Source organism: Anguilla rostrata, chromosome 13 (assembly GCF_018555375.3).
Source record: "Anguilla rostrata isolate EN2019 chromosome 13, ASM1855537v3, whole genome shotgun sequence".
NCBI lineage: Eukaryota > Metazoa > Chordata > Actinopteri > Anguilliformes > Anguillidae > Anguilla > Anguilla rostrata.
Genome location: NC_057945.1, coordinates 12,769,099 through 12,782,026, shown reverse-complemented (window position 1 = coordinate 12,782,026; position 12,928 = coordinate 12,769,099). Strand labels below are relative to the sequence as shown.

The following is a 12,928-nucleotide window of genomic DNA, read 5'->3' as shown; positions in this document are numbered from 1 at the left end:
TCTATAATAATCTATTCTGATCCAGTCTATATTTATATAGTCTGAAAAACCATATACATCACTTAGAACATTTGCAAGTGTAAAGTTTGAAGCTGACCCGTTCCCTCTCTGCCCCCCCCCCCCCTTCCCCCGTTCAGAACCAGTGGACCGGCCCCCGGTCCTCCTCATAGCCAACTCCCAGAACATCCAGGCCACGTCCCTGAGCGGCACCCCGGTCCACAGCCTGCTGTCCACCAGCACCAAGCAGACCACCGCCATGGACTTCCTGTACGCCGAGGAGACCGTGTGCTGGATCCACGTGGGCGACACGGCCCCCGGCACCCAGCTCAAGTGCGCCAAGATCCCCAACCTGAAGGGCTTCACCGAGGAGAGGACCATCAACATCTCCCTGAGCCTGCACCGTGAGTACTGCCTCCTCCGTCCCTGAGCCTACACCGTTAGTACTGCCTCCTCCGTCCCTGAGCCTGTCTTTGAGCTCGTCCCTGAGCCTGTCTTTGAGCTCGTCCCTGAGCCTGTCCCTGGGCCTTTCCCTGAGCTCGTCCCTGAGCCCACACCGTGAGTACCGTCTCCTCCGTCCCTGAGCCTGTCTTTGAGCTCGTCCCTGAGCCTGTCCCTGAGCCCGTCCCTGTGCCTCCATCAATGAGTGCTGCCTCCTCCGTCACCTGAGCTCGTTTCTGAGCTCGTCCTCCCAGAGCTCTCCGCCGAGACGGATTGCCGTCACGATCGGGGAACGTGGCGCGCATGCAAATCGTGCGAAAAAAATTCCCACGATGCACTGCAACGAATCAACACAAACTGGCACGCTTTGGCAGCTGAGGCATTGTGTGACAGTCACACACGCATATGGCTCGTCGCTTCACCTCCACGTGAGAAGTCTGTAATGTGGCAGGTTAGACGGCTCTGGGGAACGCGCAGCGATACTGACGCCAAGTCTGAGTGTGTGGCCTGTTACTCGTGGAGAGACGGTGTTTGTCTCCCAAATCTTAGCATGCAGGGTGGAAGGCCCCAGCTTTACCATCATATTATTATTACATTTATTTTTTTTATTTTATTTTTTATGTATTGTTTTTTTAGATTATTATTATTGATATTGTTATTTTTTATGAATAATAATATCACTGTTGAGTTTTAACACATTTTTATTTCATTTATCTTTTTTTTTTATAACTAATTCATTTCCCAAACACACGCAGAACATCACACACATACACACACACTTTCACGCGTACACGGAACGCACGCAAAACATCACGGCATCACACACACGCAGAGCATCACGCCTGTAGGTCGCACGTACACACACAGCATCGCACCTAAATGTCACGCACGCACACGCCGGCTCGGGCGAAGAATCCCAGCTGTGCGGAGCAGAGCTGCGGGTTTTGGGGAGGGGTGAGAGTTAAACTTAATGATGTTATAACTACGGGCCGATCCCATTGGCCGAGCCCGCGAGGCACGGACACACTGAGAGCGATGATCATGGCCCAGAAGAAGCGCAGAAGAGAGGCCCTTTTCAAACCAAGCAGGAAAGAGCACTTTGAGTGGAGGGAAAGAAAAACATCTGTGTGGAACTTAAAGGTCGCCTCCCCTCTGTGTGATATTTATGGTACGTCCTGAATTTGGAATTCTCTTACACAGTGAATCAAAGCTGCGCATATTTCCCATTCCCGACAAACTCTACCAGCTGAGCGGAGTCGACTTTCTCTGTAATTAACAACCGTCAGTCGGAAGAACTTGGATTCGGATTTTTACAGTTTCTGTCCCATGACGGAATGGAAAGCAGGGGTCCGGTTTGAGCAAATGCACATTTTGTCTGGAGGACTTGCGTAAACATCTAGACTATCCGGTATCTCCTTCCAGTTTATTTGTTTTTGCGAGCCGGCAGTGGGGAAAGCAAACATTTTTTTCAGTGACCACATGAAGGCTGTAGTTTATGGGTATCAGGAATTTGAATGTCAGACTTGCAAACACTGCAGGAGGGATAATTTGGGGTGGGGGGGGGGGGGGTTCTTTGGAGGGAAACAGCTCCTTACATTTATCATCAATTTGCAGTTATAAAACTTCTCTCAATCTGTATCTGAATATCAGTTATTCATGGGGTTCATAACAATATGCTTTCTGATTCAATTTTAATGCAATTTTTACCTGTGTTGAATTACTGTAGGTTGGCTTGAAACCCCCCAGTTATCATTCATTGTCTCCACCAGGGTAATGTAAAAGGGTACGGATCTCAAGGGATTGTGTGACTAGTCAGAGGAAGATGTAGACATGCGTAGAGATATCGCTGGCGCAGAATTCAGGTTAATGCAGTTAGGTGAGACTGACTTCCGGTTGGCCGCGTGCTCGTCTGTCTGTTTGAGTTCTGCTTTGTTCAAACCTCAGAAATCCCTTACCCCGCACCTCGATCAGCCTGACTCCTGGCTCTCCCCCCCGTCGTCGCCGGAATTCCTTTTATCTTCTGTGTTTTTTTCGGACGTGCTAGCTGTCTCTTTCGAGCTGTACGCAGGACCGTGACCCCCCCCCCTCTTCTGTTTACCCTCCCCATTCCTTCACCCCCCTCTATTCTCTTCAGTCTGGTTCTATGCCATTAAAATAGCTGGTGCCAGGCCATGCAGAAGACGGGGCACCCCTCGCTAATTGTCTCGCAGGGCTCCTCGTTTGCAGTGTTTCGGTTTTTGTGGACAAACCCCCTGCTGCTCCCCAGACCCAGTCCCCCTCCAGCCCCGCTCTAACAGAGCACTGGCCCACCGCTGCACCCTCGCCCCGGCCCGTCCACGTTTGGCGACCCCCGACAAGAGAACGTGCAGGAAATTCCAGCATCTGTACCATGGTTCTCACAGACTGCCCCAAACCCCCCCACCAAGCTGCAGTGTACCAGGGCTTATTTGAAGCATTATCAGGCAGGTACAAAGTCAAGAGCCCTGGTGTCTCGGTCGTGGCTATTAGGAAGTGGCGAGGGACAGCACCTCGTCAGTGAAGGACTGTTGTATTGCCTGACCCCACCGCGCGCAGGCCGTGCCGAGGAGACCGTTAATAGGGCGGCTGCTTCCTGCCGAAAGTCCTTCCATCCTGTCCCCCCCCCCCCTCACTCACACACCTCCTTCAGCTGAAAAGGATTAGGAAGGTGGTGGGGATTTTGTAACCACGAAAGCCCTCTCATTCCCCCCCTCGCTGGTACCGCCACGCCCTGAAGGTCACGACGCGGAGCGAGTCCGGCTCCCCTCCCGAGTCTGTGGTGCAGTTTGTACTGGATGCGCAGCTGGTTTCGGGCGGGGCCCTGTCTGCTCTGCTCTGCTCTGCTCTGCCCTGACTCCTCTCTTCAGCGGCTGTGATTGGGCGGCGTGCTGGGAGGCCGCCTCGGAGGCCCTCGGGTTGCTCTGTGCTGGCGAGCAGGCGGAGGGGGGGTGACGCGGTGCCGGGAACCCGCGTCGCAGGAAACAATGCGTTTCTGTGAGCCCGGCGCGCCGAGCAGACGAGCAACCCAGATGTGTGACTCCCTCTCCCTCTCCCTCCCTCTGTCTCCCTCTCCCTCTTTCTCTCTCCCCCTCTCCCCCTCACTCACTCTCTCTTCTCCTCTCTCTTTGGCCCTGTATAAAAGCGGGATTGTGGCCCTAAACGAACGCTGTGTTTAAATTTGGCAAGAAGGGCTGAGAGCAGAGAATAGGGTTTAGAGCGAAATGTGGGGGCGGGGAGGGGGGGGGTGTCAGAGCGGCGGCCATTTTAGTCATCGGCTGTGGCCCCTAGAACAGTTCTGGAGCGAGCGTCCTCCGTTCACAATACGCTGTGTTCTTTCGGGACAGAACGTTCTTGGTGGAATTTTGAGCTTTGTCGAGGTTTTTGTGTGTGTGCTGGACGTTTAAGGGTTCGTTTGTGTATTCCTTGGCGTACCGTCGCCTGGCTTGTTTACTCAGTGGATTTAGCATTTGGCCTGGCTTGCATCAGCCAACTGGAGTGCCAGCTGACTGTGTGCCACCACCATAAGGGTCTACCAGCCTTGCCACCTGCTACCTGCCCTTTTGAGCAGCACAGAAGGACGGGCTTCTCCAGATCTTCCAAATATGGTCAAAATGGCGCGCGTGTGCTTACAGTGACTGTAGGACCTAGCCTTTAATTAGCATGCTTCTGTTAATCTCAGTCCCGCAGAGTCAAAGTTCAAGCATATGGAGGAGCACTAAACAAACACTGACCCGTAAGGCAAACTCATTTTCACAAATTATCGCGGACCCTCTGTTTGGTATGCTAAGGAGCGTCTAGCGTCTAGCCCGGTCTTTGAGATTGATGAACTGGGTTGGGCGGAGGAGGGTTATCGGACGACGCCGGGAAGTCCGATGAATGATGCACCTGACAGACAGCGCGGAGTGTTCCAGAAAGCTGAAGGGGTTGGTCTGGATAAGCTTGCTTCAGCCGATCACTATTTCGATGAGACGTGAAACGTACGCATTGAAGGTGGCGGCGGCCGTGGACGGCACGCACCTCCGTCCCCTGTCCGTTTCCGCTGGCCTCCCGTCCCCGTTGGCCCAAATTCAGGGGCGAGTGAAGACGACCCTTCCTGCCGAACGCAGACGATGCATCTCAGCAGGTAGCGGGTCCTGCCCGCCCCCCGCGCTTTCTGGAAATCTCTTTAAAGGGTGGCACGCCGCTGGGATCCCTGCGTCCTATTCCTGCTGTCCCTGGCCAGCCGACATGGAGCCACTTCTCAAAGCTGTTTGTGCTGCATATTTATTTTTGTCTATTTTTTTTTTTTTGCACGCTACGGTATGCGCTTGATTCGTTCTCCAGACGCCCCGAGCCCTGAGCCGTGCGCGCGGCCGCCCCTCGCGCGGTGGCCGGAGAAGCGAGAAGCTGGCCTCGCTGCGGCGGCCATTTTGGCTCTAATCCTCCCATCGGACGGCATTCAGGGGGATGTGAGACGGGTCTCACGGGCTCCGGCGTGCGGCCGACCTTCGCCGCGGTCTGGACATTTTGTTCGAGGTGTTCGGCGGGTTCGGTCTCCGCTCGCCCTCGGGCCCCGTCTGCAGGGGCGCGTCTGGAAAGCGGGCGCATTCCATCCCCAAATGTGTTTAGCATATTGACAGAATGCGACTCGCATAATGGAAGCTGCGCTCGCACTCAGGAAGTCGGCGCAGTCAGCGAGTGCCCCTGGGGGGGGGGAAGGGTCGAAAACAGCGGCCCTGGTCCATTTTTTCAATTATTTTGTTTTTGTGGCTGTGTGGGCAGGGATACAGTAAGTGAGCGCAGGCTGTTTTCACTCTGCTCTTGAGCAAGGGGGCAGAGGAAGGCGGTCGGGGTGGGAGGGGTGGGGGGGGGGGGGGGAGCGGAGGTCTGGCTTCCCAGTGGTGCTCTTCAATTACCAGAAACGCGACAAAAATGCGAGCGGGGGAAATGCCCTACGAGACGACTGCAGATTTTGGAGAGCGAAAGTGAGCGCTGCGATCCTGTTTTCCCTTTTCCTTCTTTGTCTGATGTCCCGCGTGCCTGTTTGGGGTGTTGCGAAACAGACGCCCACCCCTCCCGCCTTTTATCTCCAGTTAATCAATGAAATCAATCCCTTCGGAGCGAACAGCTGGAACTGTTTAAGGGGGGGGCGCGGGGACGGGGGGGGGGCGTATTAAAATCGTAGCGCACCGTTGGGAACATCGTCCCTAATTCCCGTAAAACCCCCCGAAAGTTTGCGCAGCGGCCAAGTTTCCTTTGTAGAAATCCGAGCCCTGAATCCAGGTTGTGTTTTTTCTCTCTCTCTCTCTTCAGCTTCCCCCCCCCCCCCCGTCCTCTGCGGTTCCTCTCTGTGGCGATGGCTTTGTTTTGCGCCCCTCTGGCGTTTCGGCGGACGGCGTCCGGGGCGCGCTTCTCGAAGAGGGCGAGGGCGAGGGCTGAGAGCGGCGGGGGCCGGGTCCGGCTCCGGCGTGTTTGTTTACGCCGCGGCGCCGAGCGGGCCGCGGGCTAACGGGTCGCTCGGGCCGCCGACCGCGCTGTCCTCGAACCCGGCGAGGCGGGATGCAGCCCGGGGCTGGAAAAGATGATACGAAACGAGATGTGACCGTACAGCCGGACTTGCGTAACATCCTTTGTGCCATAGCTTGTGCTGGATGAAGTCGATGGGATTCGATGTAGAAGTTTGGGTTTGGCGGGAAAGCTAGGTGGGGGGGCAATGAGCTGCGGGGTGCCTGAATAGCCCTACCCCCTCTAAGGGGAAAGGGGTGGCAGCTGTGAAAACAGCAGGCCCTGTGGGTGGCAGACGCCCCGCTCTCCCTCATGCCGGCCCCTGCCCCGCCCGCGCGAGCCTCTGGGAGGCCCTGCAGAAAGGGCCCTATTGTTGGGCTGTAAGATGGCGGGGCTCCCTGGCACCGCCATCCCCCGCCATAATATTTTTCCACCTGAAAGTCCAGGTGGAAAGGGCTCTCTCCCGCTGGAATTGTGGGATTTTTGGGATTTTTTGGAATGCCTTTTCCCTCTGTGCGCCGCCGGTGTTCATGGGTGCGGTCCCACATTCCGGGTTCCCATTTATATCGGGCCGAGGGGGGGCCCCTGCTGTGGCCGGCAGGTGATATTCCTGGCCAAATGATCCGCGAGGAAATAAACCGGGGGCTATATTTTCTGTGCCAGCTCGAGGGTAGGCCCCACCTCCTAGGAATCCCGCCCCCCCTGCACCCCACCCAATTGGGGCGCTACTGGGGAGGCAAAAGGGCGGGACCAGAACTGCAGCCTGAGGCTGGAGGACTCCACAGAAACACCTGACCTGAATGGAGTGTCATAGCGTACCTCAGCGTTTCTGCAGAATCACTAGTCTGCCGCACACGTGCGGGTAACTGTCGGCCCTGCTCTTGCGTTCCGCACGGGGCCAGAATCAGAATCAGAATCTCAGATCAGATGTACGGCTGCCTTCCTCCTGCATCATGGAAGCTTCTGTATGATCGTCACATTCGAGAACTGCGGCACCTGTGTGCAGTCTGGGTGTTAGATCTATAGTTTTGCAAACCAGTTTGTTTTGCAGATAGAACTTCAAACCTTTCCTGACGTTTCATATTTTTTGGGGTATTAAAGCAAAAAAACACTTTGAAAAATGGACTGCCTATTCATTGATGTGGTGTGAATGGGCAATTTTTAAGTATTGGACATCGCATCAATGTTCTGTTGTAAATATCTTGATACCCATTGGATTGAACAAAAAAAGATACTACGGTAATGTTTGTTGGATATTGTTCGGGCCATAGGGAGGTACAGTGCATGCAGCAGGAAGATGCCCTGGTGTCACGTGCGTGACTCGACGAACCTCGCGCCGGGCGCAGGTTTACATCGCGCTAGGGGTTAACCAGTGCCAATTTACAAGCATTCATCGCATGGCAATACGTTCTGTGCAACTTCATAAACGTGCCGACATAAGTTTCTAATGTGAAATTTGTATGTTTTCAGTACTATTACAGTGGAACTGTATACATATTAACTGGTGGTGTGTATGAGATTTGCGACCGCTGCTGTGTATAATTTGACTGCAGTGAAAGTCCATGGAAAGTTTTCTGTGTAATGTACAGGACGTTATTTTTACTCGATTATCAAACGACCCACCTCTACCCTTCTGTAAGAGCGCAATACTGGGTCCTGGCCCACAGTTGGACCCCCCTGGCCTAGGATCTTGTGCAACAGGCGACAGGGCCGGGGAACGGGGGGGGGAACGGGGTGGGGGCTGAAGTGCGGCCTCTGGTCTTTATTTTTGTTTGGCCTGGGTGACGGACGCATTCCCCAGAGGGATTTGTAACTGATCTAAAAAGGGCAATGTCACGCTTTATCTCACTTGACATTTGAGGAAATTGCAAAGAACAACGTGCATCGGAGAGGTCGCGGAACTTTCCGGGCCTCTGACCCGCACACGCATGCAAGAGTGTGTGTGTGCGTGTGCGTGCGTGCGTGTGTGTCTGCGCACGAGTGAGTGTTTTTTGGTTTACAGGGGGACAGATGTTGTTGATTAATTTGAGGGTAAATATTGACAGAAAAAACATGTGTATGTGTGAGTAATAGCTTGCTGAAACTGTCCATTATCTCAGTGCTGAATTTGTATCTGTATTCTATCTTATGGCAGCGAGTCAGTTCTCACATTTTTTCCCGCGTACATGTGCAAATACAGTGTAAACACACACACACACACACACGGGACACAATTCTTACAGTTACTGTTTTCTTTCTCATTGAACCCCAGACAAAATTCCCGGGTTAGTTTGGCTTTCTGTCACTGAATTGATTGCTTTACCTAAGTCATTCTATGATCCCAACTGTAGCTGCCAGTACATTTGAATTGAATACTGTACACAAAACAGTGACATATACCTATGGCCGGGATACTGGTCTGGCTTGTGTGACATCACTTCCTGTTACATCAGCTCTTCTTCAGTTAATCTCTGCCGCTCGCGCTTTCCTCCCCGGCTCGCCCGACGTCCTTGGCCGGCGTTTTCTCGCTTATTAAGGGATGATTTGCCGTCTGACGGCGGCCGAAAGCAAGATCGATCGCCCGGCGAAACGCGTCCGTTTGCTTTCGAGGCGTCCAGGCGTCCGGGCTCGCTCTCGCCGTTAAAGGCTTGTCATCTCTCGTGATGAATGGGCTCGTCTCAGACGGCTGCGGCGGGGAGCAGCGAAGCCTGATGAAACGCTTTCGAGCGGCGGCTCGGGGGTCCATGACGGGTGGCTGCCCGACTCCCTCTGTTCCCCTACCCCCCCCACCCCCACCCCCCACCCCCTACCCCCAGCCTTATCCCACCGAAGCTTATGCCTCTCTGCACTGAAGTGATGAAATTCTGTTCCCTTAACTGTGAACCTGTAAAATGCTGTGTTTTTCTCATCCGTGATTGCCTCTCTGCCTCTTCAAATTTGGTTCAGTTGTGTTTTATTGATGTTATACATGCATCTAATTACTGCCTCCACAAGCGTTTGTGCAAATTCCAGATGTAGTAATAAAACAAGACATGAGATTTTTGAAAATATAAATAGTGTTGTTTCGCCATTCATTGGTGAGAGATTCACTTAGTCTCAGTTCAGTTCATTTGAATTCGACTCACCTCCCTCTTCCTGTTTGGATGTTATTGAGTTATTGACGACACAAATGAAGAATTGGCCAAATAATTGAACTGGAGAAATTAATGTATTACTTGAACACAACAACTTGACTCACTCTCTATCTCTCTCTCTCTCTTGCTCCCCCTCTCCATCTCTCTCTCTCTCTCTCTTTCCCTCGCCTTCAACAGATGTGGAGCAGATGGCCATTGACTGGCTGACGGGAAACTTCTACTTTGTGGACGACGTGGACGACCGCATCTTCGTCTGCGACAAGGACGGCGGGACCTGCGTCACGCTGCTGGACCAGGAGCTCTACAACCCGAAAGGCATCGCCCTGGACCCCACCATGGGGTGAGCACCGTCTCCGGGGTGTGACCGGGCCCCCGCGCGTCCTGCCGCCCAGACCTCACCCTGACCCTAACCCCCGCCCCCTCCACGCCTTCCGATGACCCAGCGCTCGGCTCTGGCTGTGCCAGAACGGAACACTGCCACAGAACCCAGAATGAGGCTTCAGTAGCTTGTGGTCGGTGGTGAGCGGTCTGGTCTCCCCCCCCACACTTCCTCTGGCTTAGACCTTCCTCAGGATGTCCCCCCCCCAACAACCTCCCCCAAACTGATGCTTTGTGATGCTGACCGAGGTGCGACTGTGGTCGGCGTTTAAATCTCAGCCGTTCCTCTTTTAGCACCCCCGCATACCGGAGGCGTCCAGGACAACTCCGACGTTGCCCAATCGAACTAATTAACGTGTACTTTAATGTGAATCTTCTAAATGAGTCTGCTACATCATGTTAAACCCTCTGATTTGGAATCGCATTTTGTGGACAGATCTTGGTTTGGAGTAAAATGGTTGACTCTCTCTCAGCTCAGCTCAGCTCAGCTCAGCTCAGCTCAGCTCAGCTCAGCTCAGCTCAGCTCAGCTCAGCTCAGCTCAGCTCAGCTCAGCTCAGCTCAGCTCAGCTCAGCTCAGCTCAGTTCTTATGGAGTGAATGTGTTAGATCGACCCCACTGCTCAGTCGTGCGAACGTAGATTGCCTGCACCAGATGTGTGGGGTGTACCGCCCCCTCACAGAACCAGCTGGTGGTCTGACTCGTTTGGAGGATGACCTCCTAACGCGCTAGTGTCCCAGTGTGCAGCCTCCCAAATCGAACGCTGCAGGACAGGACCGTAAATAGGAATGGGCATTCTAAATGTGTGCGTGGGGGGTATGGAATAAAAAACCTATTTGCAGTATGTCATAACTCCCAGTCGGAGAGCAGCGAGTCGCTTCTTGGTTCATCGCCATGGTAACCAGGATGACCACGGTCTCTCCCCCCCTCCCCCACCCGTTTTCAGGAAGGTGTTCTTCACGGACTACGGGCAGATCCCCAAGGTGGAGCGCTGCGACATGGACGGTCAGAACCGGACCAAGCTGGTGGACAGCAAGATCGTCTTCCCGCATGGCATCACGCTGGACCTGGTCAACCGGCTGGTGTACTGGGCCGACGCCTACCTGGACTACATCGAGGTGGTGGACTACGAGGGCAAGAACCGCCACACCATCATCCAGGGCCTGCTGGTGAGTGCCGGGTTTGGGGTTGGGTTTGGGTTTGGGTCGATCAGTACACTCCTAACGAGCCATTTGATTAGGGGCTAATTGATTCACATCAATCTTTGATAAATTTGACCTCTTTTGCTATGTAATCTTTTGCTATGTAGCACAATGTGAATAAGGGACTTTTATTCTTCATGGCATGCAGAGGGTAAATAAGCACTCACAACATGAAAAATGTAATTGAGAAAAGTTGACTGCTTGTTATAATTCTGGGATTGCAATTGTGGTTGGAACGAAAACCAACATATGCAGGGGTCCCCCAGGAACGAAAACCACTGCCCTAAGACACACCCCACCCCCATCAGCCAGTTTCCTTCTGTTCCCACCCCATACAATCCATGTGTCTAAAAGCTGACCGTGAAGCTGGCTTTGATATGTGAAAATGCATTGGGATGCACAGCTGTTCTCAGACCAGTGCTGGGCATTGCAGAGCCCTGTCTGATCCACTCTGGGAGGTCAATTATAGACACTGCAGGACACAACAAATGTGATAAATCCTGTTTTTATCTCTCAGATGAAAACAGACTTTGGGGATAGAATTGGTGCTGTAAAGCTCCTTTGTTGAGAACGGTTTCACGAAGAAGACTAATGGGTATCATTACAATCCAGATTACAAGTCTCGTGCTCCATTTAAATTCCCATTCGGTTGTTGGCTGATGTCTGGCAACTTGGAGAAAGCTCTCTGTTATTTTTTTTGAAAGGGCCTTGTTTTGAATCAGATAAACAGCGCGGATATATAGAATGTAATGCGCATTTTTAAATGTCGTAGGAACATTTTAATGCACCCGGGCTGTTGCCTGCTGTGGAGTAACAATCTCAATTAAGACTTTATTCTTGCGGGTATGCTGGTAAAAGTCCTCTGTCATTACGCTTCCTGGCTGTGAGAGGCCCCTTAAAATGGAAACCTAATAATCGTAATAATAATAATAATAATAATGGCACAGAAGCAATACCACAGCATGCTTTTCTACAGCATATACCATTACCCATAATTCAGCAGGTCCGTGTACATACAGGGTTGACTGACAACAGCTGTAACAATTCATGTTGCTGTGGGGCACAACAGAAGATTCATGAGTACAGTAAATGCTGTGCAGACGATGTTTTGGGGGCTTTCCATTCTCATCTTCACCATCTCTCACTTTGGTCTCTGATCCCATCTTTCCAAACCTCTCTCCGTCTCCCTCACTAATTCTCTGTGTCCGCCTCCCTCTCAGATCGAGCATCTGTACGGCCTGACCGTGTTTGAGAACTACCTGTACGCCACCAACTCGGACAACGCCAACATGCAGCCCAAGACCAGCGTGATCCGGGTCAACCGCTTCAACAGCTCCGACTACCACGTGGTCACCCGCGTGGACAAGGGGGGCGCCCTGCACGTCTACCACCAGAGACGCCAGCCCCCAGGTACGGGGCTCGCAACCCTCACTACCCCCCGCCACCCCCCTGCTCCGTAAATTTTGTACCACGCCAATCATAAGTCTTGCATAAAAGCAGTTGTCAGAAAGGCCAAAAAAAATCCTTTACTCCCCTGTGCAGCAGATCACTAATACAATCTTGCTGTACAGTGGAGTTTTAAACCAATTTTAACAGACTTTTGAACTCGCTGCTACATAAAAATACAAGTTCCCCGACTGTGGTTCGTAATAGCTTCTGGGTCATCTGCTAGCAGTCAGGTGTAGCATGTAGCTGTTGCTATCTGGGGATGCGCCCATCTCTGTTGGATACGTAGGGGGTGTGTATTTTGGGGGGTTTCTAACCGCTCCCCCTCTGCTCTGCTGCTCAGTTCGGAGCCACGCCTGCGAGCCCGACCAGTTTGGGAAGGCGGGCGGCTGCTCCGACATCTGTCTCCTGGGAAACAACCACAAGTCCCGCACCTGCCGCTGCCGCTCCGGATTCAGCCTGGGCAGCGACCACAAGTCCTGCAAGAGTGAGTACCGCAGGCCCCGCCCCCCTGGCCTGACCACGCCCACCCAGCTCAGCCCCACCCCAAACTCTGTTCAACTGCTTTAATCTACTGGACCAGGGGTAGGGCGAGGGGCTTCCTCCTCTCCTGCCTGTCTGTCCTGGCCCTCCAATGGTGGAATGAATTCCCATTGGTGCTCAGGATATCATTGGCTATCTCTTGATGCAGACTGAAGTACCACGTCTTCAGTCTCCATCTTGGTTCCCTTCCCATCCCCAGCTTCTAGCATTCACACCTTTTAATTCAGGTAATGGTATTTTTTATAGTTTTAGGTTATGATTTATAAAAATATTTTTTGCTGGTTTTAGGTTACCCGTCATAGTGATTG

The 12,928-nt window shown here is 52.9% G+C and overlaps 1 protein-coding gene across 3 annotated transcripts in view; it reads left to right on the top strand.

The window, feature by feature from the left end:
- The window catches only part of LOC135237410 (low-density lipoprotein receptor-related protein 1-like), a 159,733-nt gene that overhangs the window by 63,536 nt on the left and 83,269 nt on the right, over nucleotides 1–12,928 (top strand). For all 3 annotated transcript variants that reach the window (XR_010324817.1, XM_064304541.1, XM_064304542.1), the window contains exons 6-10: nucleotides 138–401; nucleotides 9,231–9,393; nucleotides 10,376–10,598; nucleotides 11,852–12,041; nucleotides 12,421–12,564. Coding sequence is in view for 2 of the 3 variants with exons in the window: in XM_064304541.1 (XP_064160611.1) it covers nucleotides 138–401; nucleotides 9,231–9,393; nucleotides 10,376–10,598; nucleotides 11,852–12,041; nucleotides 12,421–12,564 (984 nt within the window). In the remaining variant the exon portion in view is untranslated. The remainder of the gene's footprint in view (nucleotides 1–137; nucleotides 402–9,230; nucleotides 9,394–10,375; nucleotides 10,599–11,851; nucleotides 12,042–12,420; nucleotides 12,565–12,928) is intronic.